The sequence below is a fragment of the Melopsittacus undulatus genome, chromosome 15 (genome assembly GCF_012275295.1).
Source record: "Melopsittacus undulatus isolate bMelUnd1 chromosome 15, bMelUnd1.mat.Z, whole genome shotgun sequence".
Classification (NCBI taxonomy): domain Eukaryota; kingdom Metazoa; phylum Chordata; class Aves; order Psittaciformes; family Psittaculidae; genus Melopsittacus; species Melopsittacus undulatus.
Window position 1 is genome coordinate 1821771 of NC_047541.1, and position 26104 is coordinate 1847874.

Consider the following 26104-nt stretch of genomic DNA (forward strand, 5'->3'; position numbering starts at 1 on the left):
GAGGTCAGGGGGATACATATTGATGGATCTATGGCTGGGGCCTTCAAAGAACTTATTGAGGTCCTGGGGCTGGGTTTGCAGAGCCAGACCAGCACTTCCAGGCCATGGGTTGAGGAAGGGTGAGGCCGAGGTGGTCACAGGACAAAGGTGGCTTGTGCTGGCCATGAATTGCCTCATTCTTGTCCCTCTGGAGCAGATGCTGTGAGCCTGGCTGAGGGCACCCCCTTCTTTGTGAACAGACTGACTGCCTGGCTCCTGCTCTGTCCTTGTCACCCTTTTGAGAGGGTTTTGGCTGTGGTGATGGTGTGAGGCCAACCCCAGGATGGCAAAACCTCAGTGAGAGAGCAGCTCTGTTCCTCACTGCATCTTCTAAACCCTTGTATCCATGTAATTCCTGAGCAGGTTTGGGCTGGGCGGTGGCAGAGCTCCTTACAAATCACTGCTCAAACAGCCAGGAAGTTCCTTTTATCCTCTTCTTTTCCTCTACAAATCACCGTGCTGAATTAATCTAACTGGCAATTTATCCTTTGTAAGTGGAATATTAGGGCAGGGTGTAGTCATTAGCAATGACTGACTACCCAGTGGGAGCTTATGCCATTCTGCTAAGGCAGTAAATGTGCTTTCCAAAGACACTTTGTCTCTTGGAGCTGTGGTGGCCACTGTGGGGTCCACCCAAGACTTGAGTAGGGTGGATGCAGCTGTTGTGTGCCCCTTGGCATGGGACCATGGTTTACTCAAGCCTTGCTGGAGCTCAAGCCCCATCATTGAGACCTCTTGGATACAGAGGGTCAGGCATGGCAGCTCTCTGATGGTGGGTTGGCATCTGCTCTGGGTCCTCTTGCTGCTGCCCCAGGTTGCAAAGGGATGAAGGCATCACCCCAACACAAGCCCATCCCACCAGGAGGGAGTGAGAATATCCTGGGAAGCAAAGCTTGGCAGCTTCTTTTAATGCTGTGTCTTGGGGGCATGGTAAAAATAGACATTTGGGATGCATTATTATTGCTGGCGCTTATTGAACACCGCTTATTGTTTTCAGATGCAATAAACAGAGGGGGAGAACCCAAGAGACCAAAGGGGCTCAACATCCTTCAAGCACATCCCAGCTCCCCCCCTGCTGAGCTGTGGCCCCACTAATTACCCCAGCATCATTGACAAGCCAGTGGCAATTAAAGCCTAATTACAAGGGCTTTGCCTGTCACCACGGGTAAACCTCTGCCCTGTTGCTTCACTTCTTATGGGCAAGGAAGCCTCATCCTTGAGATGAGATGAGGATGCTCCTCAAATGATGATGTATTTTATCCATTGGCACCAGCCGTGGTCTTCAGAGGGGGCTGCTTCCCTCCCCATTCCATCAATCTCTTGCTTTCCAGACCAATAAATAGGAATAAAATTCACTGTCTGCTCCGGGGCCAATATTCCACATTATTTCCTAATTAAAAAGCAGTGTTAATATTGTCCTGGAGATTGGCAAAACCCACCCGAGCACAGGAGGGATGGGGTCTGGACTGTTGAAATGAATGCCTTGAGGGGGCTGGCTGCTGAGTTCATGTGCAGTGATGATGATGGGGATAGAAATGAGAATCCCGTGGGATACTGAGGTGGGGATTAATTTCTCTGCAGGGAAACAAGCAACAACCCCCCCCCCTTAAATCTTAAGCTGGTGACTTTAGGCACAGCATCATCTCATGGTGGGTTTGATGGGGGAATGGTGTGACCCCCCCCCTCCCCCCCCCCCCCCAGAAAACCCCATTAATTTGCTTGTGAGCTGCTCTTATTTGGGGTGAGTTCTGTGCCAATGACGGGGTTGCTCCCAGAGCTGTGGTTTCCAGCTGGGAATGGAAGGGGGGGATTGTCCTCTCCCACCTCCCCGATGGCAGGGCCGGCTGCTTCCAGCCCCCGGGATGCTCTTCCCTCCCTCCATCCCTCCCTCCATCCCTCCCTCCCGGCGCTGTGCGCAAGCGTGCCCGCTCCCTGCCCGCCCGGCTCCGGGCCGGCTCCGCATCCCGCCCCGATCCCGGCCGCTTCCCGCAGCCCCCCTCGCTCGCCCCATGGTGAGTCCGCAGCCTGTCTATGGGGGGGGATGGATGGGGGGGGGGGTCCTCCTCTTTTCTTGCCCCCCCCTGCTCCGGGTCTCCGCTACAATCCGTCCACTGGGATTGAGCAGAATGGGATTGGGAAGGGGCGGGGGGAGGAGAGGAAAATCTGGTTTGGGGCATTTTTGGGGGGTCTTGGAGAGGTTGGGATATGGGATGTGCTGGGAAGGCGGCAGAACAGGCAGCGCTGCCTGCATATGGGTTTTGCGTGTGGGGGGAGATGCGCATTGGGGATATGGGGGGAACCCCCCCATTAACCAATGCTTGGACCCCCAGTGATGCATCCTGTGCCGTTGGTGTGGATGTCGCAGTGAGTGTGGCTGATGGCAAGCAGGAAAGCAGCTTTATTTCTGTGTTTTGCTATTATTACTTATCTAATTAATGTAATTAATTAGTGCCTGAAGCGCGGTCGAGTTTCCAGGTGGGAAAGCCCCCATTGCTCTGGCGATGCCATCCTGCCCCATCCCCGGCACACCAAAACCCCAGTGTCTTGCTGGGATAACCCAGCCTTGGGCATCATTCCTACACACATCTTCCCATAAGGAGAGAGAACCCACCCCGAGGGCCCTGGCAGGATCGACCCTGGCACCTCCCAACAGCTCATTGCAATGGGTATGTGCGATTTTAATGCCTGGGTGCCAGTGAAAGGATGGGAAAATCCTTCTGGAGGCCCCAGGGAGGGGAGGACGTGGTCCATGTGCAGCTCAGGAGGAGGCTGTGGGCAGAGGAATGATTTATTTAGGTGGTCTTGTGCTTTTTATTTGCATCCCTGAGCATCCTCTGAGCTGTTGATGAAGGCACTTCCAAACCGGCCATCCCAAAGGGAAGAAGGGACTGATCCTGGTGTGGACCTTTCCCTGTTGATCTTTCAATGTCAGGTCTGTCACATCTCTGCCAATGGGGTTTTACTGTTCTGGTAGCAAAGAACAAAGGGAATTCTTCCTCCAGCACCTTTTCCATGCTCCTCAGCTTGGGTATCAGCCATGGGATGTGATTTCCCAGCAGGTTGATGGAGTGACACTGGTGCTGTCCCAGTGCCTGGTGGGTTGGTGCAGTCTGGTCTCCATCTCTTAGTAAGATGAGCTAATAAAAGTTTTGTGGTATAGCTTCTGGGAGATTCCTGCTGGGAATTTGCCTGGCTTCCGTGCCGTGATCTCCCTCTGATCGCTCTCAGAGGCTGATGGTGGAGCCTGAGGCTTTTCTTTCTCCTATGAGCCAGGCTGAGAGAGCTGGGCTTGTTCAGCCTGGAGAATAGAAGGCGTTAGGGAGAGAACCTTCTCCCTTTGCTTAGCAAAGGGGCTGGAGCAGGCGAGGGGTCTGTGCTGTTCCCTGCCCTTGAGCAGCATCTTTGGGATCAGGGATCAGCTTAAGTCCACTTGCATTTCAGCTCTTCAAGGCGCACTGTGATTCCCACTGTGTTGCACAGCAGTTTCCTATAGCACATCCCGGATCCCAGCCTGGGAAGAGCCGGGATCCTGAGCAGAAGACATAGAGGTGGACTCATCCTATGAGATGCCACCTGCAGCTCTGAGGTCTCCTCTTCCTACCCTGGCTCTTAACATGTCTAACCTATGACAAGCTCCTAACATCATTATAAACTATAGGATGGGATCAGTTTGCTTTGCTGGACTCTCCCAAACCCCTGTGCTTAATTATCTCCATCATTAGACGGCCGCTTGCTCCTCCAGCTCCAGGCAATGGTTTAATAGCAACTTCCACAGCAAGGCACCGAATCCCACAAGGATTAAAGGCTCTGCAAGTGCAAACATAAGAGGAGGAACTGGCTGTTGACACTAATTTTAAGGGATGTCCACTGTGGAGCGGAGTGTCAGACTGAACCGGGAGTGTAGCAGTGATCAGAGCCCCCCCATGGAGTGAAAACCCACTTGAGCCTCTTCTCGAGAGCTTCTCCTATTGGGCTTTTTAAACCAAATAATGTATCTTATACCATTTCCCCTTCTTTTGGTTGTTTTCTGTGGGCACAGTGAGGCTGTGGTCCTTCCTCCTTCACCTGCATCCCTGTGGGGACCTGGGTGACAGGGGACACTGGCATGAGCAGCCAGAAAAGGAAAGGATTTGACTCTTTCCCTACTTCAGGTTCTCTTTTCGGGGGTTTCTTCTTAACCCTCCTTTGCCTTCAGACCCCAGCAGCTTCTCCCTCTTCCAGCTGTGATCCTCATGGTCCTTAGTGACCTTTTCCTATGAAAACCTCTTCTTGGGAGGGGAAAAACCCCAAGCCAGTTCCTGCTAACCTCTCATTTCCAGCTGCTGACCCCTTGCATGTGACCGGGATTGGGCTGGAAAGTTTCCTCAGAGGAAGGAGAAAGGGATTTGGTGAAACCAGAGGAGGAGCCACCTCCATCCTGGTTTGCTCCAACCCAAACCATTCTGTGATGCTATGATCTGACCACCCATGGGTGCTGCCTGTCCCTGTAACAAAGGCTCCTCTCAAAGGACCTCTCTGCCTAAGCTTAGGGTGGCATCCTCCATCAGCTCTTCAATGCTGGGATGCTCCTGTGTGTGCCCATCCACTGCAATTCAAGGACCAGTGTGTGTTGGAGCGTGTGCCAGCAAGGGATGCTCAGCGATGGGATACAGCAGTCCCATAAGATGGATGATGGAGAGCTGCATGGTAATGCAAGCAAGGCTGTTTGAAAGGATGCGGTGCCAGAGGAGGACTCTCCTCCCAACACCACGCCTGTAAAGTTATATCAACAAATCTACAGAGAGATTTCTCTTCTTCAGAGCTGTTTTGTTTCTTGCACATCAGAATCAACCTAAATCACACAGCTGCATCCAGGTAGGACTGAGCGAGGAGCTGGTTTCCTTTCCATTGCTATTTGGGGGTTTAGAACTATATGTGCTGAAGCCTGAGGTTTCTTTCTAACCCTGGGTCTGTGAAGGAGGCTTTAACCTGAGCTCACGCCGTTGGAATTCCCCGCTGTGCCTGGGAGAGGCTCCTCGCCTCCAATCACTTCCAGATGCCGGCCCTGTTTCGGTTCTTCCCCTTGCAAAATGTCTCCCCCAGCCTTGATGAAGTTATCCCGGCTGGATTCGACATCCCAGTATCTGGCTGGAATGTGTCCACTGAGCCGCATGGCTTTGTAAACCAGAGCTTGATGCTGGTGGTGAGAGGTTGTGACTTGAGTCATTGACTTTGCACAAGGGGTTGGATCCTGCATCAGGTTTGAGACATTCATCGGGTGCTTGCTTTATGTTTCTTTTAACATATATATACATGTGTGTGTATGTGTATATATATGAGGTGGGATGGAGTTTGGGACTTGGGGTCTCTGCTGCATCCCCTGTGCATGTTGCAGATCATCCCTGAGCCCCCAAACATGGGGAAACTGAGGCAGGAAAACACTGAGCAGTGATTGAGGATGCTTTAACACTGTTGGGGGGCTTTGCTGATGCTCTGTGCATGCTGCCAGCCAAGCATCCCCATGGTGGGTAATAAACCACCCCTTTCTGGGTGTTAAAACCCCATCATGTCCATCGTGTGGTTTGTGGGGTGGGATTTGGGCATGAGGATGGATCTGGACCCGTCTGGGTTAGGAATGGAGGAGAGTGATGAGGTGTCGTGGGGAAAATGGGGTGGCAAGTGAGAAATAAAGGGGAAAAACACAGAGAGAGGATGTAAGTGGATTGAGGTATGCAGGACTGAAGGAGGAGCCGGGTGTGGGATGGTGTCAAAGATGAAGGTGAACAGAGGGCTTTAGGGGTTAAATGTGCGGCTGCCTCTTAGTGCGGAGAACAAGGCATAAGGAGAACAAGGCATAAGGAGAACAAGGCATAAGGAATGCTGCCCGGTGCTGGGAAGTCCTTGGGCTCATCCCTGTGTGGTAACCAGTGCCACTTCAGGACAAACAATAGAAGGGAAAAGAAAGAAAACCCCACAAAGAACCATCTGTTCGAGCACGTACGGGCTCAACAGGTTTTGCTCCCAGGTGGGGTCTGGTAGCTCTGGTGTTTGGAATGTGGGGAGCAGAGCGTGACCAGGAGTCTGGCTTTGGTACATGCCTTTTATGCATCAAAATAGGTGATTTGTCCTCAAAACTATGTGATTTGTCCCCAGAACTATGTGATTTGTCCCCAGAACTATGTGATTTGTCCCCAGAAATATTAGTCCAGGCTTTTTTTGATGCCTTTTTTGTTTCAGGGTACTGCCTGGTACAGGCAGCTCCTGATGAAGAGCTGGGGGGATTGCAATAAAGATATGTGTGAACACAAAGGTTCACCCCAAAATATGGGGTGTTCACCCCTAACACAACACAATGTTAGTGCAAGGGGGGGGGATAAAACCTGCTCCAACACTCGGCCACCCTGCCAAACCCCTGTATCCCCCCTTTTAGCATCCTTATGGTCCTCCAGCATCTGCTGAAGCTGGGGCTTCCCAGGCCCCTTTGCTACCTAATTAACAAAGCTGCTGCTTAATTCCGCCTGCATTTACAAGTTAAATGGACAGATTATCTCTATTATGCAAACCCATATTTAAATCTTAATTATTTATTTGCCTGGCTCGCCTAAATGCATGCAGGCATCAAGCCTGGGGATGCTCTGCTCTTGGAAGAGCAGAGTTTTGCTAAGAAATCAACCCAAAATAGGCTCTTTTTTGGTCTGAAGGGTGATGCTGAACACCCCAGTGTGGAAATAGCAGTGATTTCTCATGTCTATTTCTTGTTTGAGTTTGTTTTGGGGTGGTTTATGATGGGAGGCTCGTCCTTAAATAGCTCTCATTTATTTTTAGGTTGTATAATAGTATAATCCAGCTTGGCTGGGAAGCTTTGCTTTCTTCCCATTAGCAGGGATTGAATAGAAGTAGGTTTATTAAATTATTTTATATTAAAATCAAATATTATTTCTAAAGAAATCTTTTAATAAATGTAATAAATGCTCAAGATAATGAATAAAACAAGTTGGGGTGGAGGATAGGGGTTCTGTTGGTTGCTATTACATGCTCTTCTGGCCAGGGCGCATCCGCTGAGGTGAGGCTCAGCAGGGAAGCCTCTACCCAAAATCACATCCCACACTGACATTACACCTTTGGATGGTTGGGAAGTGGCTGGATTATCTCCCACTAAATACCTGCTGAATGAATAAGCTCCAGGACCTGGGGCAATAGGGACTGGGATGACGTGAGGGATGTGCTGGGCTTGGAAACACTTTGGTCATGCCAAGTAGAGATGTTCTCACCAGAAGAGGAGGAGGAGGAGGATGAGCTCACCTGGGTTTTATTCCCCTCCCAGCCTGGCTTTTGCTCTCTCCCCCATCGGGAGGTAATTTGAACTGAGGGAGACTGGTGATGGAGCTCCGATGGACGGATGGATGGACAGCTGCTTTGCTTCAGGTCTGGCCATGGGAAAGGGGGAGAAATTCCATCTTGTGTCCTCCTCTTTTAACAGCCTGTGGAGTGTCCAGTTGGAACTAGATGATCTTGAGGTCCTTTCCAACCTTAACTATTCTGTTACAGATGGGAGGGATTTGATGCCTTGTCCCTACCTTGTATGTGTCTCCTCTTGCCTGTGCCCCCCAGGGATGCTCCTGCACTGGGGCTGAGCCCCTCAAAGGACTGATCCCGGTTGGCTTTAATCATCAACAGGGGAAGGGATGCAGCCTTTTGGGGTTTTTTCTTCCATCCGAAGCCACGAGCATCATGGAATGGTGGATGTTGAGGAGGGAGCACAAAGTGCCCTTTTCCCCCCTCAAATTTGAGGATCGGTATTTGAATGGAGCCTGATAGAAGGAGGGGAAACTGAGCAGTGTGGTTGGGAACCTGGGGAGGGAAAACAGCAACATTCAGCTTGTTCAGGGCTTTTTTTGAAGGCTCTGGGATAGGAGACGTTCATTTCCTGCTGGAATCAGCTGCCAGATGGGTTGAGCTGCCCCAGGCGAGTGGTGGGGACCGCAGTTCTTAACCTGGCGGCTGCCTGAACTGCAATGGGTTTATTCTAGACCTTGGGTTGGGAGCACCACTTAGGAGGCTGGGAAGCAATCCTGGATCTTCCAGTCGAGCTGGAAAGACCAGCTTTGGGCAAAACCTCGGATCCTCCCAACAGGGCCCATGTCCTTTAAGGGATCATAGACTCCTCATTCTGGGCTACAGCATCATGCTGGGAGGATGGTGTTTTTCCTTCCCCAAATCATAAGGATATTACAAGTCCTAAGGATGTTACAGTGCCAGGTGAGGAGGCGTGATTTGGAAAGTTTTGGGGGAAGAGATGCTGGAGATGAGGGATTAAGGGTCATCTTCCATTCGGGAAGGCAGGAAAGCTGTGGAGCACCCCAGGGGGTGCATCACCGGCTTCCTAAGGATCTGAGTAAGTCATGGAAGGGGATTTCAATGGGAAAGGCCAAGAGGTGCTGGGGAAACTTGGCTCTGAACTGCCTTGCTTCCTCCTTAAAACCAGCTTGAAGCCAGGCTCTGGTTGCTGCCAGTGCTGGAGGAGGTGGGTGGTATTGCAGAGAGCACAGACATCCTCTGCCACACGTGATGGCTCAAAGGGGACTTTCTGCTGGTTCCCCATCAATGCTTAGAGCTGCACTGGGTGGGGATCAGTTGGGATCCCCTGGATCCTTGGAATGCAGATGGCTGCTGAGAGAAGCCTCCCTTGCCCACTGGTACAGTGGGTTCCTGTAGCCCTAAGGATGTTCTCCCTTATTCCTTTCCTAGGGGAAGAGAGGACGGCCTCGTAGATCCCACCGAGCTGCTGCCTACTCTGCCTGGACTGAGAGGTCAGACCGTAAGTACCCATTGTTGTCCTGGTGGGATTAAGGATGTGGATGCTGGAAAAGGTCTCCCTGAGAGGAGCATCCTGATGGGATTAATGGAGCATTGAGGCGATGCTGGGGTTGCAAAGTGATGGAGCAGGTTAAATCCATCTGGTTCAGCCCGGAGGCTTTGGGGACAGAGGACTTGAGATCAAGGGTGGGGTTACCCTGGGGATTGTACTACCCAAAATGGGACAGTTTTCTGGTGCAAAACAGGAGGTGTTGGAGGAAATGGTGTGGAAACCACAGGGCTGCGGCGGTTGGGGGTTAAGGTGGCACTTGGAGCCTTGCAAAGGGGACTCTGACTGGGCAGGCAGCTTTTGAACCCCTAAAAGGGGACTCCTGTAGTCAGAAGCCTGTGGGATAACTCATCCCATGGGGCTTGAGATGAGTGAATTTCCCACCCGTTTTCCCTGGAGATCTGAGGTTGAATCTGGGCATTGCTTCTGTTTGGGTTGGAGGTGGCTGGAGGACCTTGGTTTGGATCCCTATGGATGCTTTGCCTACTGCTCCTGTGGGAGCAGGCAGTGGAGAAAGGCTTCCTTCACCTACAATAACCTACAACCTTATAGCCTAAACCTATAACAACGTAGCCTTACACACTGAGGAGTAACCATGTAGCTCCTTTCATGCCATGGGGTTATCCCAGAGGCATGGGATACTCAGCTATGCCCATGCAGAGCTGTAGGAAGGGATTTGTGTCCCATCTCTGTGACTTCCTGCTGCCAGGATTAAATGAAAACCTGATCTGGGTTTTGACTTCTGGGCATGTTAAAACCAAGTGCTATGAAAAGGCAGGAGCAGCCTGGATTCATTCTGAGGACCTGCCACCATGGAAATACTTGTCCTACCTTATTTGCTGTTGCCACCTCCTCCTGAGCACCCTCATCATGGGTAAATGTTTTGTTAGAGCTGACATGCTGAAAAGGTTTGTTTTCAATCCTCTCATAAACCTTTGGCTTGGTTATTGTGTGCCTGAGATACCGTGGGTTAAGGAAACAGCCTCTCCTATTACAGAACAATTAGGATTCATTGGAACTGACTTGCAGGGCTCTAAAACAGGATAAATACGGGTACCAGCAGAATGGGCTGGTGCTTTGTGTGCTGTGTCATTGTCCGGTGTCAAATGGGGTTCATTTTTGCAGTGCCACATCCAGATGACCTTCTGCATCCCCCAGCCCTGTGCTTGCAGGTTGTGCTCCTGCAATCGCTCTCTGTCAGCATCCCTCGTACTACCACAGCATCCCATGGAGGGGGATCATATACAGACCCTACTGACTTCTAGGCTTGCAAAGGTGGTTGTTTGCAATCCCACATGGTTTTTCTCCCATCTTAGACAAAAGATAATCCCCAAGCACCTGGAGCTAGCAGCAGCTTTGGGATGCCAGGCTGGAGGTTTGGGTGCCTTTGATGCTCTGCCAAGCCCAAGCAGCACCTTGAGTTCGCTGGATCCTTTCCCTGGAGCATCCCCCCCAGCTGCCTCCCACGTTGTGTTCAGGCTTCAGCACGTGATGGCTTTGCCAGGGCAGGATGCAGCTGAGGCAGCGTGGGGCGTACAGCAGCATCTGCCAGGCCCCACCGCAGGGAGAGCACCCATGGGATGGGGGCTTGCATTATCCCAGGGCTGCCAACTGCTTCTGCAGTGGTTGTCCTCAAAATGGAGCATAGGATCTGTCCTGCTGGTTCCTGCAAGGCTCTTGGGAAGCCTGGGAGAGATGGTTTGGCTGCAGTCAGAATCAAACAGGTTTGGGTTAAAGGGACCTTAAAGCTCCTCCAGCTCCAACCCCTGCCACAGGCAGGGACCCCTTCCACTGGAGCAGCTGCTCCAAGCCCCTGTGTCCAACCTGGCCTTGAGCACTGCCAGGGATGGGGCAGCCACAGCTTCTCTGGGCACCCTGTGCCAGCGCCTCAGCACCCTCACAGGGAAGAGCTTCTGCCTAAGAGCTCATCTCAGGTTCTTGCTGCTGTGTTTGAATCCCTAGGACTACTGGCACGTTCATTCCTTGGGTGTGATCCCCTCCAAATCCAGTTAGAAATGAATGCATGGGGATTTTTTGGAATGAACTTTTGAAGATGCTCATTCCCAGACAAGCATCCTTCTCACCCAAGGGAGCTGGACCAGCACATCCGTGCCCTACGGACATGGGATGATGGGAGCATGGGAGAGGTGTCATTGGTTTGTCACGCTTCATCTCCTCCATCCTTGGGTTACCATGGAAACGTAAAAGTATCAAGAGCTTTCACTGCCGGTCCATGGATGCTTGGCTGAGATCACCATCCCCCTGTGCCAGGGTGAGGTGGGGGGATTTACATTCACCCACCACATTTGTGCTCACTCCATGGCTTTAAAGGCATTATTTTAACTTCTTTTCCCCCAAACACGGTTGGGAGCAACCCAACTGGTGCCTGCTGCTGCTTTGTGGGTTGATGTGACTGAAATCCATGAATCTGAAGCTGTTGAGGGCAAATGGATGTAGATACAGGGATGAGCTCCTCCGAGGTCACACACACACACAACAGGAGATCCCCATGGGGCTTTCCCAGGGTGGGAAGCAAAACCCTGCTCTGGGTCTGAAGAAGATGGGAAACTCAAGAAGTGCTTCCCCAGCATGCTGGGGATGGGGCTTTCCTGAAGAGCTGGGCTGGGGAAGGGGAGGCCTGGCTGGGAACATCAGATGCAGTTGGGGTTCCATGCCCTTTGTGAAGCACTAACATTCCACCCTGAGGTTCTGTGGCAGTTCGTTGCTCAGGCATCAAAGAAAGGGGCTTTTCCAGTTGCTGCTTCCAAGCGTGGGGAGCAGAATCCACCTGGAATTTTCCTTCCAGCCCTGGAGTATGGCAGGGGAGGCAATGACCAAACCCATGGGGAGCTGTGGTCGAGGCGTGTTTGCTTGTTCCATAAGGGTGAGTGCTGAATCTTGCCCTGCTGGATGGGACCAGGGATGCTGCAGGGTCTGAGGATGCTGTGGGGCGGCCCAGAGGTGCTGTAGTGAGACAGGGATGTTGTGGGGTGATCAGGGCTGCTCCAGGATGCTGTGAGGGACAAGGGATGCCGTAGTGGGACAGGAATGCTGTTGATGTCTGAGGTTGATGGGGGGGACCAGGAATGCTGTAGTGAGACAGGGATGCTGCAGGGTCTGAGGATGCTGCAGGGACCAGCAGGACCCTTTAGCATTGCTCCCCCACTATCTCTTCAAGGATGGAGGGAGCTGTCTTGGGGTGTTGAGACCTTCCTGCTTCTAAGCAGCCACTCTTGTTCGGGCTGCAGATCTGGTAGCACAAGGCTGGGGAGTGCTTGACTTCATTCCAAAGGCACCTCTGCCTTGGCCTGGGCTCAGGGGCATCCTGGGTGTGCTCTGTTTTGCTCTGCATTCCCCAAATGCTTGCTTAAACAGTATTTGTTTTCCTTGAGAGTTATGAACTGTTTGCTTTAGATAGGTTTTGCATCAGGTCCAGCCTGTGCACACAAGCCTTTGAAGGGATCATAAAGCCTTACAAGAATACATTGGGCGGTGTATAAAGGCAAACACGGGGGTGAGGATGGGTTTTCCCAGTGTCTTAAGCTGGTGGGAAGCTCGGGTGGATGATTTGGCGCTGGAGGAGAGACCTGGGGGGTGAATTTGGTGCTGAATTCGGGTCCAAATGCTTGGCCTTGCGAATGGGGATGCCCAGGCTGCCCAATGAGCATCACCAGCCTTGGGCTGTGGTGGCTGATTTTGCCTTGGGGACTTTTGTGGCTAGTTTTGCTAGGAAATAACCCCAGGAAAATACAAAGTGCTTCTTAATTCCCCCTGATTTTGTTCTTTTCAAGCAAATCGAACATATGAAAGGATGAGACCCCCCCAGCTCCTCATCCCTGCTTGCTTAAACTTGTGGATTCAATCATCCCTTCCCAAGCTAGGAGGGATTTGTAGAGCCAGAAATACCAATGCAGGATAGAGCTGGGGATGGCAGTGGGGTTTTGTTTCCCTTTTCTGGGGTTTCCAAGTGATGGATGGACTGAGCTGGGCATGGTTCACAAGGAAGGGGTTTGGTATCCATGTTTTATGGAGGGGAAGGGGTTCCGAGGGTGCCACCTCACCCGTTCCCCTCCCCTGTTGCCAAATGGACACAGGTTTCTTTGCTCCCTATCCCATCCTCTTACCTGGAACAGGGTTTAATTGTCCTTAATTCCCTTTTAATTGCCCTGCCTGCCCTTTCTAACTATTTGACCTTCCTGCCCTTTTCATTTTGGGAGCCCGGGATGAGGAAGGAAAGAGCCTGGCTCTGTTGGGATCATCTTTGGTCCCATTTCGCCTTGTTCTTGATGCACTTTGCCTCCCAAACCACTTGTCTTGACTGATTCTTGTTCGGGTGAACACGTAGCCTGTTGTGGGTGGCATATACTGTGTTGGTTAGCAGTGCTTCCTTAGGCAGGGTGAGGTGCTCAGATGGGTCATGTCCCCCCCTCCAACAAGGTGACTAATCCCTCGGAGACCAGGATTTCACGGCTGGCCTGGGCGTGCTCCTTTCCTCTTGGCTGGGTACTTAACACGTCCTTGCCCTCTCCTCCTCTGAGACGCGGCTGGTTGTGAGCAGGGAGAAGCTCAGTTAAAGCCAAGCCCAGTTCTGAGCTGGAATCTGTCCTAGGGGTGTGGCTTGTTAGGGAGCGAGGTCTCCCATGTACCCCAAACTACCTCCCAGCTGGTAAGTGTGTTCTCTATCGCTGCTGTGTTGTGGTGGGTGCCAGGGTGGCTCCGAGCTGGGCTCTTTGCTCCCTTATTCCAGGAGCAAGAGGTTTTGGAGGAAGAAAAAGTCGCCCCACATCCCTGGTTGGCGTTTGAGTGTACGTTAAGGTTGCAGCATTCCCCTTTGCCCAGGCCAGGATGGTTGAATCGAAGGCATTGGAGGTTCCCCAAGTACGTGTTGCTCTTTGCTTTGACCCCAGTCCTGTCCCTTCTGCCTGGCTCGATGGTGGCTTATTTGGCTTTTGTGGTGGCTGGTGTTGGTCGATCGCTTGAGCCAGGGCTGGGCTTAAAACTTGGTCATTGATTTGGGTGCTTTGGGGTGTTGTGGTTGAAACCCCCACGGGGGCTGGTTCTTCCTCTTTGATTCTCTTTTGTTTTGTTCCTCTTGTTTTGGTGTTTAACCTGTACAGCTTGAGGCCCCCTGAGACCCTGGCTTATATAAACTGCATAGACCAAACCACCTCTGCAGGGCAGAGACATGTGTGTTTAAATAGAATACATCAGGAAACCCTAATACCCACTTGTCTGGGGCTGCAGATGCCTCTTGGACAGGGTGTTTGGGGATGGCACCAACAGGCTGGGACCTCATCCAGCACCTTTCCCTCTGCAGGTGACCAGCGGCAGCCACAATGAGAGCTCCGGCCCTCGCCTGATGCCTCTCCTGCTGATAAAAATGATCAACAAGTCTCGTGAGTTCCATGGGGAAGGTCCCATCTCCCTTTTCCACCTGGGAATGGGGGTTTCAGAGGGATGTGCATGTGGAAATCTGGCTTTGGAGGGGGTCGGATGCTGCTTTGCTGCAGCTCCAGTTGGGTGATGGAGGACTGGGGCCTCATGGTGGGATTTGGAGTCTGGGCATGGGCACACAGTAGTGCTGGGGCTTTGTGGTAATAAAATGGGGTGAGGCCCCTGAAGAAAGGAACGTTCTTGTGTGGCCTTTGACGCACATTGGGCAGGAGGAAGCGACACGGCAACCTTTGGATCCAGGACAAAACCACCCTGGCTCTGTTCTGGAGGCTGTGACCGTGCCAGCTGTGCCCTGCTGCACCCTGGGAATAGCTGTGCAATCCTGGCTCTACCAGGGCATCCCCACATCCCATCATCCGGCCCCCAGGGTACCAGCTTGTGTTTTTCTCTCTCCCTCCACCCCTTGACATGCAGGAGGGAAGATACTCGGGGTGCTGGCGCTGTTTCTGGTGATGGTTTGGTACTCTATCTACCGGGAAGACAGGTACATACAGCTGTGAGTGGCTTTTATTCCTATTTAAAGGACCTCCTGCCCTTTCATTCGCTCTCTGGAGGCAGCATCCTCCTGCCCAGCCCATGCAGGGATGCTGAAGCATCGTCTTGCTGGATCCTAGGGGACTGGCTGATGTCGGGGGGGGGACACACGATATGAGGTTCCCCATTGGTGTGTGTTAGGACTGGGAGCTGTGGGGTTTTTTGCCAAGTGCCAGTGTTTTCCTGAGCATGAGGAAGAAGGGAAAACCCTTCTCTGTTCCCAGCCCCGTGATGGAGATAGGGAAAACAGCATGAGGTCTGTGTGCAGAGCAAGAGAGACCTCTTCTGATGCAAAGCTGCAAGCCCAGCATATAAATACCCAAAGCAGAGCTTAAATCTGGTGGGCAATATCCGCCCTTCAATCCCATTGAATTCAAGCCCCCATTGCCAGGACAGGGATGCAGCAGAGCAAGCAGCGTTTATATGTCTTGTTTTAACCTCTTCCTGTACAGCTTTTATTTCCCTGTGCAAGAGAACAAGACGACGTGTCCCCTCGGGGAGGTGGAGAGGAAAGCAGCACAGCTCATTGGGAAGTGAGTGTTGGGTTAGAGGGGAAAGCAGAGCCCTTCCTCCCCATCCCACTCTCACCGTCCCTTTGCTCCTTGGCAGTTACACGAGGGACCACCCGCTCTTCTTGCAGCTGAAGGACTACTTCTGGGTGAAGACTCCATCGCTCTATGAGCTGCCCTATGGCACTAAAGGAAGCGGTGAGCCTCAGCATTGGGGTTCTGTTTGTCCTGCTGCTGCTCCCTAAGGGTTTCATTGCCTCTTAAAACCAGGTTGATTTGGGGGCAGTACTGTCTTCCCCTTTAACTCCCAAACAGCTTGCTCAATTTCTAGTTACAGCACTTATCTACTTGCCCTCGTCCCTCTTCTATGGTTTAGGGTGGGCCAGGCTTTACTAAGCAAAGGATTATGTGCCCAGAGCTGGGATATCTGGCAGGGATGGGGCAGCACCCATTGTAGCAGGCAGGAGCTGCCTTCCTCACCTTCTCCTCACCCTCGCTTTGCAGAAGAAGTCCTCCTGCGCTTGCTGTCAATAACCCATTACTCCCTGCCCGAGAGCATCCAGAGGTAACACTGGGGTGGGTTCAGGGCCTTTTCTGTCTCCTCATCCTTCTCTTGTGGGGTGGGAATTTGCCTACCATGGATTTGGAGCAAAATGAACCTTGGCAACCCAGGGCTGGCGGATGGAGCATGGGAAGCTTTGTGGGTTGAAGCCCCCTCCCTTGGGGGTTAAACCCACCTTGGTTTTGGAGCAGGTCTGGTTGAGAAGGGGCTTTTCTCCTGCAGACTGAAGTGCCGGAGGTGTGCGGTGGTGGGCAATGGCCACCGGCTCCGCAACAGCTCCATGGGGGAGACCATCAACACATATGATGTTGTGATCAGGTATGGTCCTGTGCCCGTCCCACTGATCCCTCCCCAGTGCCACCAGCAGATGGGCTTGATGCCTCTGATGTCCCCCCTCAAGGCTGAACAATGCCCCGGTCCATGGTTACGAGCAGGATGTGGGCTCCAAAACCACCATGCGCCTTTTCTACCCGGAGTCAGCCCACTTCAACCCCAGGACAGAGAACAACCCCGACACATTGCTGGTGCTGGTGCCCTTCAAGCCCATGGACTTCCAGTGGATGGAGGCCATCCTCAACGACAAGAAGAGGGTAAGCATGGTGGGGAACTGGGTCCAGCCCTCATCCCCTTTGGTGTCCTACTTCTCTTGGGACACATCCCTATCCTTCTGCAGGTGCGGAAAGGGTTTTGGAAGCAGCCCCCGTTGATCTGGGATGCCAACCCGGAGCAAGTCCGCATCCTCAACCCTTATTACATGGAAGTAACTGCTGCTAAACTGCTCAACCTCCCCATGAAGCAGCCACGGAAGGTCAAACAGGTAAGGGGGTGGGATGGCTGGAACCCATACATCCCCCTTGAGGGGTGATGGCCTCCATGGTGCAACTCGGTGAAGGCCATGGCTCTTTGTAAGCCTTTTCCTCCCCTCTCTCCCTCCAGAAGCCCACCACAGGGTTGTTGGCCATCACCTTGGCGCTGCACTTCTGTGACCTGGTGCACATCGCGGGCTTTGGCTACCCTGATTCAGCCAACAAGAAGCAGACCATTCACTACTATGAACAGATCACGCTCAAGTCCATGGCGGTATGTGTTAGCCCCCCCCACTTTGCCCATGTTAACCCCTGTTTTCACCCCAGGATGGGGATTTTGCCCTAAGAATGACACTAAGCAGTGTGGGATTCTCTTCCCTTACTCCCCTTCCATGACGGGTGTTGATGTGCGAGAAGTTAGGTGATGACTTTTAAAGCTATGGTGGAGATTTGGGTTTGGTTGATGTAAAGGGGCTGGGAGGGTCTTATCCCTCCTTTTGGGGGGCTCCTCGCTCGAGGTGAAGGCATCAGCTCCTATCAGTGCTGGTAGGATGGGCAAGGCAGAAGGCTGGGGAGGGGCAGAAGGATTATGGGTCTCACCCACATCATGTCCTGTAGGCATCAGAGCACAACGTCTCACACGAGGCAGTGGCCATCAAGCGGATGCTGGAGCTGGGCCTCATCAGGAACCTCACCTACTTCTGAGGGCACCAGGGCTGCGCAGGGACCACATCCCCTATTGGAGGGGGATGCCAACGCCAGCATGGCCAGAGCATCACCACCTCACCCTGCCCTCGTGGGACTCTTGTTGCTGGGGAGCCTGTGCTGGACCATGGGTACCCTCAGTGAAGGTGGGGGGCGCAGGGAGCCCCCACATCGTACCCGGAGCCTTTTCCTACCGATGCACTGATGCTACCGAGGACCTAAAGGGGTTTTTGGGGTGGAGTCTGCCCTCCCAGCGGGCCTGGGGGGGCAAAGGGAGGTCAGGAGCCCTTCCCCTGGGCTCTTACACTTAGTTCCCTCCTATTCGGACGAGGGCCCCACTGAGGGGCTGACTTGGGGGTCTGGGATCCCCCCAGGGAGCAGGAGCCTTCAGGGGGTCCATGTCCCCTCCTCCCTGCCCAGGTCCCATCACTGTCCCCCCCCCCCAGATATTTAATTCCCCTTCTTTTTATTTCCTATCTCCTCAGTGGCCCCATCCTGTGCCTTAGTGCTGGTGCGGGGGCTCATCCCCGCAGCCCCCCCGGGGTGGGGGCACCCCGAGGTCCTGGCCTTGGGGTCCGCAGGGGCCTTTTGGGGTGGGGGGGTTTAATTTAATTAATTTAAATGCTTATTTATCGTGGAGCTTCTCCTGGGGCTCGTGTGTTGCTGTTGGGGGCGAGTAGGGGTCAGGGTGAGATGGGGTCACCCCACCATGTCCCCTTACCCACTGCGTCTGGCTTCTGTACCATGCCTCGGTTTCCCTTTACCATCATCCTTCCCCCCCCTGCACCCATACACCCAACCTGGGTACCCCACCATGGTGCTGTATCCCACTCAAGCTCCAGGCCAGAGCATCACCCAAAGAGCCGGCGTCCTCGCGGGGTGGGCATCGGCCACGAGAAACACCTCTTGTATTGACCGCAATACAGCGCGGAGAGGCCCTTCCCGGGGAGGGGGTCCCCATCCCACCGCTGTCCCCCTTATCCTGTCCCACTCAGCAGGACCCCCCTTTAATCCCCCCCAAAACGGACGCTATAAGTATGGACACAGAACACCAAGAAGGAACGGAAGGAGCCGGGTGGGAGAGGGCAGCGGGAAGCTGAGGTGGGCGCAGGGGTGCGTGGTCGGGCTGGGGGTGACCCCTCGGTGGGGTTGTGCTTTAGCATGTACCAGGCTTGGGGGATGGTGCTCGGCCGGTCCCCAGCCCCACAGCCCCACTCCGCTGGGGGCTGGATCCAGCCTCTTCCCACTGCCATTCCCGGTGGGTGCAACCGTCCCGGCACGAAGCCATGGCACCCTCATGGATGGTCCAGAGCATCCCCAGAGGGGGCTCACACGTGTGTCTGCATCCGCCTCTGCAGGGGCCGGCTGGGGTCCGAGTTTTGGGAAGAAGACTGGGAATGGTGGGAGGAGGAGGCAGAAGCCTTGCTGGCCTTGTCGAACTGCACGTATCCGTCCTGCTTGCCGCTGCTGCTGATGCTGCTGTCGCACTGGGTGTCGAGGAAGGAGCTGCTGTCGCTCATGGAGCCGCGCTGGAACTCGCGCTCGCACAGCTCGATGGAGCTGCTGCCCATGCCCAGCACGAAGCGCTGGCTGTAGTCGTAGAGGCGGCTCTGCCCGCTCAAGGTGCTGTAGATGTTGGTGAAGGACATGCCGGTGGGCACACGCTGCTTGTTGGCAGGGCGCAGGTCGGCCGGGCAGCCTGACAGGGAGATGGTTGGGGTGGAGTGGTGCTCCTTGAAGGTGTTCACGCTGTAGTAGCCATTGGTGGGGTCCTGGGGAGTGGGAAAAGAGGGGGACAGGTTGGTGGTGCCGGCATTCAGGGCACACACATGGCTCTTCCATCCATGCTAGGACACCCTTACCCACTGCCCATGTAGAGCATCCCATGCAGCTCAGCCTCCTCTGACTGGGGCAGAGGGAGCTATGGGGGCCCCTTGCCTAACACCCACTCATTTTTATCCCCTAAAGGGTGCTGGGACCAGCAAACAGCACTGTGGGTACCAGAGCTCTTCAGTATGGGGATATGGCACACGGACAGAAAACCCGGGAGCAGCACTGCGCTGGTCCTGCCCTGTGGTGGGCATGGAGATGGGTACCTAGCACCTTGGGTATGTGCCACAGGTGTGACTGGGGGGGGCTTGGAGCCACATCCTGTCATGGGGCTGGGGATGAAGAAGGGGGATGCTCACCTTCAGGTTTTGAAACTCCTTCTCCTCCTCCTTGAGCACCTCGAGCTGCTTCAGCACTGAGTCCTGCTGGAACTCCCCCCGGTCCATCTAGGAAAGGATGGAATTGGGTGTCAGCATCCCCATTACAAGCTGTGGTTTTCCTCCTCTGTTTAGGACTAAAAAGGCTCAGTTGATGCAGGAAGTGAATTACTGACATCTACCATGGTGAGTGCTGGGGCTGCACTCAAACAAACACCCAAATCTCCTTTTTTATTGTTGCTTTTTCTTTCTTCACATCTTTTCCTCTTAAACTGAGCTTGGCCACTAACACCTCAACATCCCAGCCAGGTTCTGGCACATAGTTAATGTGAAAGCCTTAATCTGACCCACACACACTCTGACATTGGCTCTTCTCAAAGATATGAGTCCCCTGCCTGTCTCCAGCTGGGTCAGGAGGGGATGGACATGCTGGAGGAGCTCCTTTTGGTTTGATTTGAGAGCACTTTATCCTCCTGCTGCTACTTGGTGGATGCTGATGGTGGATGCTGCTGCCCCAGTGTGCTGCCTTCAGCCATCTCTCTTCCCTCAAAGGCTGACCATGAGGCAGGGGGGCAAGATCCACATTAATTAGCCCATGGCTTTAATTGCCCTTCCTTCATGTATAGAAGCAGAATACTCAGAACCACAGAACAGTTCAACCAACTTCTTCCTGATCACACACCCCCATTCAGGTTTCTCTGCCCCAGCACTGGGCTCCCAGCCCCAGATTAGCCCTAGAATCCCCTTTTATGGCCCAACTTCATTTTGTAAAGCTGGTAAATGATTGTGGAAATCCACCTGCAGCACTTTCTGTTCATCTCCTGGAAGCCTTTGATATGGCTTTTAAATGCAATAAATTAAAGTACCTGAGTTATCCTAGGGGAAAAAAAGTGCCTGTAACAGCCGTTGATTTACCAGGGTAAATACAAAGGATTACATTCAGTGCAGCTCAGATGGTACATGGAGGGGGTTTATTGCTCTGTGGGCTGCGTGCCAGCCCCAGCAACACCCTAAATCCCCTAACACATTGCTGCTAAAGCATGGGATTGGGATGCATTCGTATTGCACTTGGACATGGCTGGTTTTGGTGTGGGTGACCCAGGTGGACACGGCCAAAGATGGAGAGGGGTGAAGAGCAGGGGAGAACCAAGGGGCCAGTGCTGCTCTTGGCAAACCCTCCAAAATGGGTATTTTAAGCCATTTTATGTCATCTTTTGCAATGATAACTGGAGTTCCTAACTAAAGTGAACTCTCTTGCCAATATTAATGGGGATTACAAGTGCAAAGGCAGCAGGGGAAGGGGAGAGAGGGAAATACATGGAAAAGGAGACTTGAAATCACAGCATGGTTTGGGTTGGAAGGGACTTCGGGATCATCTCAATCACACTTGCTCCTGGCAGTGGCAATGGCTCCTTTAGGATCATCAGGTGAGGAAACTGAGGCACAGAGTCCCATCAGCCAGGAGTAAAGCCTGGTCACCCAGCCACCATCCCAAAGGAGGTTACACCATGCTGGAGCTGATGCTGCTCTTCAAGCCCCTAATCCCAGACTGGGCTCAGCTGAATTGATGTGCCCATACCACGTACCATAGTGGGAGTGAGAAAGCTGCTGCTGTGATTTGTTTTATCCAGGATCAGACCCTTTAACAGGCTCTTTTGCCCCCAGCCCCTGGCTGTTGTTTGCTTTCCCTGTGGGCTGGCAGCCTTTTCCCTGCCCGTAGGCAGAGCAGCTAATGGGATCGAGGAGCCAGCACTGAGACAATGTGAACAAATGCAAATCAGGCAGCATGACGTGTTTCCTCAGGTGTTAATGAACTTATAGATGCATGAATAATGACTTGTGAAAAGCACAGAGAGCTGCAGAGGTCACAGATGGCTGGAGAATAACAAACGCGGTGGCATTTAGCAGGGGGAAAGAAGAGTCACCCTGGCACTTTGCAGCCAGAAAGGCTCCAGCAAAGCAGAGACATGGTGAGATCATTTCAAAGGATGCTGTGGAGGTTGAGCCCAGGCTTGAAAGGCCACAGGAAGCTTAGGGAAGGTAAATGAAGCAGCAGTGGGGAAGATAATATATGGAGAGGAGGGAAAGAAGGAAGGTCTTGGGGTGAGGGCATGGAGCAAGCAAAGGGTGCTGTGCAGTGCTCATCACTCATTAGAAAGGGTGGATTTGTTTCAACTTGATCCATCATTTCATTGGCAAACTTGGAGCATCTAGTTAGGAATGTGTTTAGCAGCTGAAGCCTGGATCTCTAATGGCCAGAAGAGGATGCTCGAAGAGCAAGGAAGGGGATGAGGAACAGTAGGGGATCCCTGAGGACTCTGAAGAGAGGAGAAATTGGGAAGCATTTAGTGGGAATGCTTTTGCTAAGAGCAGATGAGGAAGGGGAGGCCCTTGTCAAAGCATTACAGGGGGCTTTGTTGTCTGCTTCCTAACAGGTAGGATGTCCAAATCTGCCCAGCACTGGGGTCATAGACTACGTACCATCTCTTCCAACCTCTTGAACAGTGTTGATCCAACAGTGTTACATCCAGCTGATGTATCTTCAGGAAAACCCCTGCATTTGGCTAGGAGAGGGAGAAACTCATCTTCTCCCAGTCCAGCAGCCAGGCTGTTACACTCCCTCATCTTGTACCTAAAGTGCTGGACTTTGCCTCCCCTCTTCGCACTGAAACAGCCCCTTTATATCATGCTGTAGGCAAACCACTTCTCAGAAGCCTTGCTGATAAGGTAGAACACCCGAGCTTTGTAAACCTCTCCCTATAGGCCTTTATTTCCTTGCTATCAAACAAAGGTCACTTTATTTCTGCACCATTTCCATCCTGCCAGCAATAGCACTGTGCACAGCCCTGCACTGCTCCTGCACAGCCTCATCAAGGGAGCACACTGATGTGCCATCACCTCCTGGCCCTGCCCCATGGTGTCATGCAAGATCCCATGCCTGGCATCCCATCTCAGCAGATTGCTCCAAACCCAAGTCCCGGCCTCCTCTGTCCTTCCATGGAGCTGTCCTTCTGCACACTGTGACATGGATCTGCAGACTCCTCAGAGCAAAGTCCAACTGGGAATAAAGGGGCTTGCACAGACACCTCAGCGGTGCTGGCAGAACATGCCAGACCTCCACCTCCTCCTGTTTCTTGTTTCAAGGTTCCTACTGGTTTCTCTGCCCACCCCATGATGCTCAGCCTTGCCTTTCCACTGGTAACTCATTAAACAGCTTCTTGCATGCTGATGCTCGCGAGTGCTGCCTGAAACCAGAGGGTTAGAGCAGGAAAAACCCACCCAGCAGCCTAGAAATCAGCCTCCAGCCTCTTCAATCCCTTCTCCCTTTCCTCACGGCTCTTCTCTCTCACTTTTCATAGCTATTTTATCTATCTATTTGATGGATTTATTCCAGTCCATGGGCTAAAGCTGAATTCCCTGAGCTCTGCTGCCTCTACTCGTTGTCTGCAGCTCTTCCCCCAAGCCAGGTGGCAAATTCACAATAACCCTCCCCCATCTCTCCCTCCTCATTAGTAAAGTTTCACTCGAGGAGCTTTTATGGCAGGAGAATGTGTATCTCAAGAGCAGGATACTGGGAGAAGCATCTTTGCCTGGAGTGGGGATTACGGCACTGAACTACATGTGCCTGGGCTCATCACCATCAAACACTTACTCAGAGTAATAGCTTAAGGGGGGAAGAAGCTAATCCTTACCATCAGCTGCTTGATGGTGGGGTGCTCCTCTGTCTCCCTGCCCGAGGCTGGCTCCTTGTGTACGATCTCCACACGGATATCGTTCTTGGCCGAAACCACACCTTTGAGATCTGGGCAAAGAGGGAGATGGAGAAGGGGGTTAGTCAAAGGCAACCATGGAGCATCCTCAGGGAAACAACTGATGGCACCAAGGACAATTAACCCAGCAAACCCACCTGACAATTGTAGAAGCAATATTTGCATTGCCATGAGGTGTGGCCATGTGAAACCATCACCTCTGGGAAGCTCAGGTGTTTGTTCTAATGCCTTTGGGAGCTTGGTTAGTCCCTGCCATACTCACGGTGCTGTTAACAGGGGCTCAAACAGACAGTGGGCTGTTTGTCCAGACTGCTGCTGCTTGGGAAGCACCTGCAGTGCTGCTCCTGAGGGACAGAAAGCACTGGGAAGCCCCTGAGAAAAGTTTCCTCCAGGTCTGGGGTACAGATACATATGGGAAAGCAGTGAACAAAGGGCATTGGGAATGACAAACTCATCCCTGCTGCTGCTCCTGTTTCCATGCAGGGCAGCGTGGAGCGTTACTGGAGATACTCTCTGCCTCCCCTGAAGGTGTCAGGCATGCTTTGAAGAAGCCATTTCAGCAAAGTGAAACCGCAGACATGGAGCAGCAGGAGCAGAAAGAGGATCCGAGATGAAAAGCAGCGATGGATGCAAATCTGAACAGTGAGATCTAAACAGCTCCCAGCTTTGAAGCAGGGCTTCAGCCTACGAGCTGGCTCCCACCCTCCTGGACCCAAAACTGCCCTGAGCTGCTGGGCTTGTCAGATCTGCCTCCAGCCAGAGGAACCAAGCCAGGATTGCACGGATTCAGCCCAGCAAAGGCTGGGCCATGGAGGAGGAGGCTGTGATTGTATCTAGGAACCAAACTGAATCATGCAACAGAGCCCGGTTTGAAGCTCCATCCTGGAATTAACCTGCCCCAGCGTCCCTTGCCCTGGGTATCTGCAGCCCTGCTGTTGCCCATAGATGTCTCCAAGTCTCGGGTGCAAGGCAAAGGGCTTCCTTGGGAAGCTACTACTGCTTTTTCCTCTTATTTTCCCTGCTGGGACCATGTTCCTGGTGCTGGGACCACTGTCTTTAATCACAAGGAGAAGCTAATTACTGTTTTACATGGCCTCCCCCAGGAGTGTTCCCCCTTAAATAACTCTGGACCATTAAGTCACCCTAGATACAACAATAGATGTGCAATAAAGTGGTTTCTTTTCCCCTTTTCCAGAGTCTCCAGGCTCAGTGTGTTTGGGAGAGGAATCTGCAGTCATCCTGGTACCAAATGAATCCCTGCCCTGATATCAAAGTACTCTGCTGGTCCCTTCACTCCTGAGCTGATCCCTGTAAACCCTCTGCTGATTTCACACTCTAACCATGATGAAAGTCCTTTCCTCACCTTTCAGCCTGGTGCTTCTAGCTTCCTGATGCTCCCCTGCTGCTGGAGATACTGGCCACAGCATCCAACCTGCATTAGCACCTGCAGAATTGGGCTAAAATCCCTTCTCCTCTCTGCAGGGCACAGCAACAAGGGACTTAACACTGCAGGAGGAGCTGGAGAACAGCAGTGGTGCAGTGAGCACGCCAGGAAGATGCCCACAGCCTGAGGGCTTATATAGGAGGCCAAAAAGTCCTTTCTAAGTGGGACATCACTGGGCACAGTGGAGGAAAGGAACCTCAATCACTGCCATGCTACCAGGTACTCTCTTCCCAGCCCTGGAAAAGCAAATGCCTCTTCTTCCTGATTTGCCACTGGGAATCCAAGGGATAAACCACAGCAGACATTTGGCTGGGATGGGGCTGGAAGGACAATCCCTGCTTTCTCCCTCATCCTCCGAATGCTTCCAGTTTGTGAGGGACTCTAAACCCTGGCGCTTGCACCACATCTTTGATCTGCTGTCACAGCATCAGTGTTAAACTGTATGTCCCATAAAGAATCCTGCACCATCTGGTTACATCAGATAAGGAGATAATGAACCACATGGTTTCCCCTGCTCTGAATGTGGGGAGCATGGATGATTGTGTCCCACCATTGACGTGATAACATGGCTTGGCTTCCTCTTCAGGTGCTCACCACAGCATTGAATTGGCCTGGTCTTGGGTCCTGCCCATCACCAATCCTTCCCCAGAAAGCAAGACTGATGACTGCCCCCATTTAATTCCTTAACACTTGTTAATGGGAGCTGCAAGAGTTCAGAAAAGCAGGGGATGAGGCAGGGAGAGGCATCATTATCGCTCTCAAAGTTAAACACATTTCTGCTGTGGGAGGCCGTGCATTCATACCCAAATCCAGGAGGAGCCTGGTGCCTTTGATTGCTTTGTAAATGATCAAGGAGGGGAAATGAAAAGAGAAACAAGTGGGTTTCTGGCACACGTACACACACAGAGCTTGGCATCCTGGCATCCACACCATGCCTCTCCCAAGCCCGCAGCACCATTGAGTGTATCTTCTTCTCCCTTAGTCCAAGATGCTTCACACAACCCTGCTCTTCTCCCTCCTGGTTTGATGCCTTTTCATTTAGCCAGCAATCCTGCTTTAATTTCCTCGTATCTTTTTAATGAGGCAACACGATTCCTTGCTGTTTATCCCCCTTTTCCTCTACCTGCATCTCTAATGTCACTTTAACTTGTATTCCCAGCACAGCCAGGCTTCAAAACCCATGTGTCCCATGTAAAACCCCTCAGCTGGCTGTAATTTCCCTCTAGGAA

General features: G+C 52.6%; 2 protein-coding genes across 9 annotated transcripts in view; one reads left to right on the forward strand and one right to left on the reverse strand.

Annotated features, from left to right (window-relative positions):
* The first annotated feature begins 2003 nt into the window (after positions 1-2003).
* ST3GAL4 (ST3 beta-galactoside alpha-2,3-sialyltransferase 4) lies at positions 2004-25057 on the forward strand. Of its 8 annotated transcripts, none has more exons than XM_031043415.2 (13): positions 2033-2051; positions 8767-8836; positions 13632-13762; positions 14202-14280; positions 14753-14834; positions 15325-15405; positions 15482-15579; positions 15886-15946; positions 16166-16261; positions 16344-16533; positions 16617-16760; positions 16880-17023; positions 17368-20843. In XM_031043415.2, the coding sequence occupies exons 3-13, from the start codon at positions 13730-13732 to the stop codon at positions 17452-17454; spliced, it is 1095 nt and encodes a 364-aa protein (XP_030899275.2). In that variant the 5' UTR covers positions 2033-2051; positions 8767-8836; positions 13632-13729; the 3' UTR covers positions 17455-20843. The 8 variants fall into 8 exon arrangements, 7 of the variants coding, with proteins under 7 accessions (XP_030899277.2, XP_030899275.2, XP_030899271.2 ...); XR_004550324.1 differs by lacking the exons at positions 2033-2051; positions 13632-13762 and adding exons at positions 7100-7443; positions 24914-25057 and having other exon boundaries at positions 17368-19847; XM_031043414.2 differs by lacking the exon at positions 2033-2051 and adding an exon at positions 7383-7443.
* KIRREL3 (kirre like nephrin family adhesion molecule 3) overlaps positions 18461-26104 on the reverse strand; it is a 263163-nt gene continuing 255519 nt past the window's right edge. The window contains exons 15-17 of the mRNA XM_034069650.1: positions 23354-23463; positions 19644-19730; positions 18461-19226 (exon numbers count right to left, since the gene is read on the reverse strand). Coding sequence (XP_033925541.1) covers positions 18783-19226; positions 19644-19730; positions 23354-23463 — 641 coding nt within the window. The 3' untranslated portion in view covers positions 18461-18782. The remainder of the gene's footprint in view (positions 19227-19643; positions 19731-23353; positions 23464-26104) is intronic.

Coding starts and splice junctions, on each gene's coding strand:
- ST3GAL4 (XM_031043411.2), top strand. CDS start 7,418: ATGGATGGACAGCTGCTTTGCTTCAG. Junction 14,281..14,752: donor AAAAATGATCAACAAGTCTC/GTGAGTTCCATG, acceptor CTTGACATGCAG/GAGGGAAGATACTCGGGGTG. Junction 15,947..16,165: donor CTGCCCGAGAGCATCCAGAG/GTAACACTGGGG, acceptor TTTCTCCTGCAG/ACTGAAGTGCCGGAGGTGTG.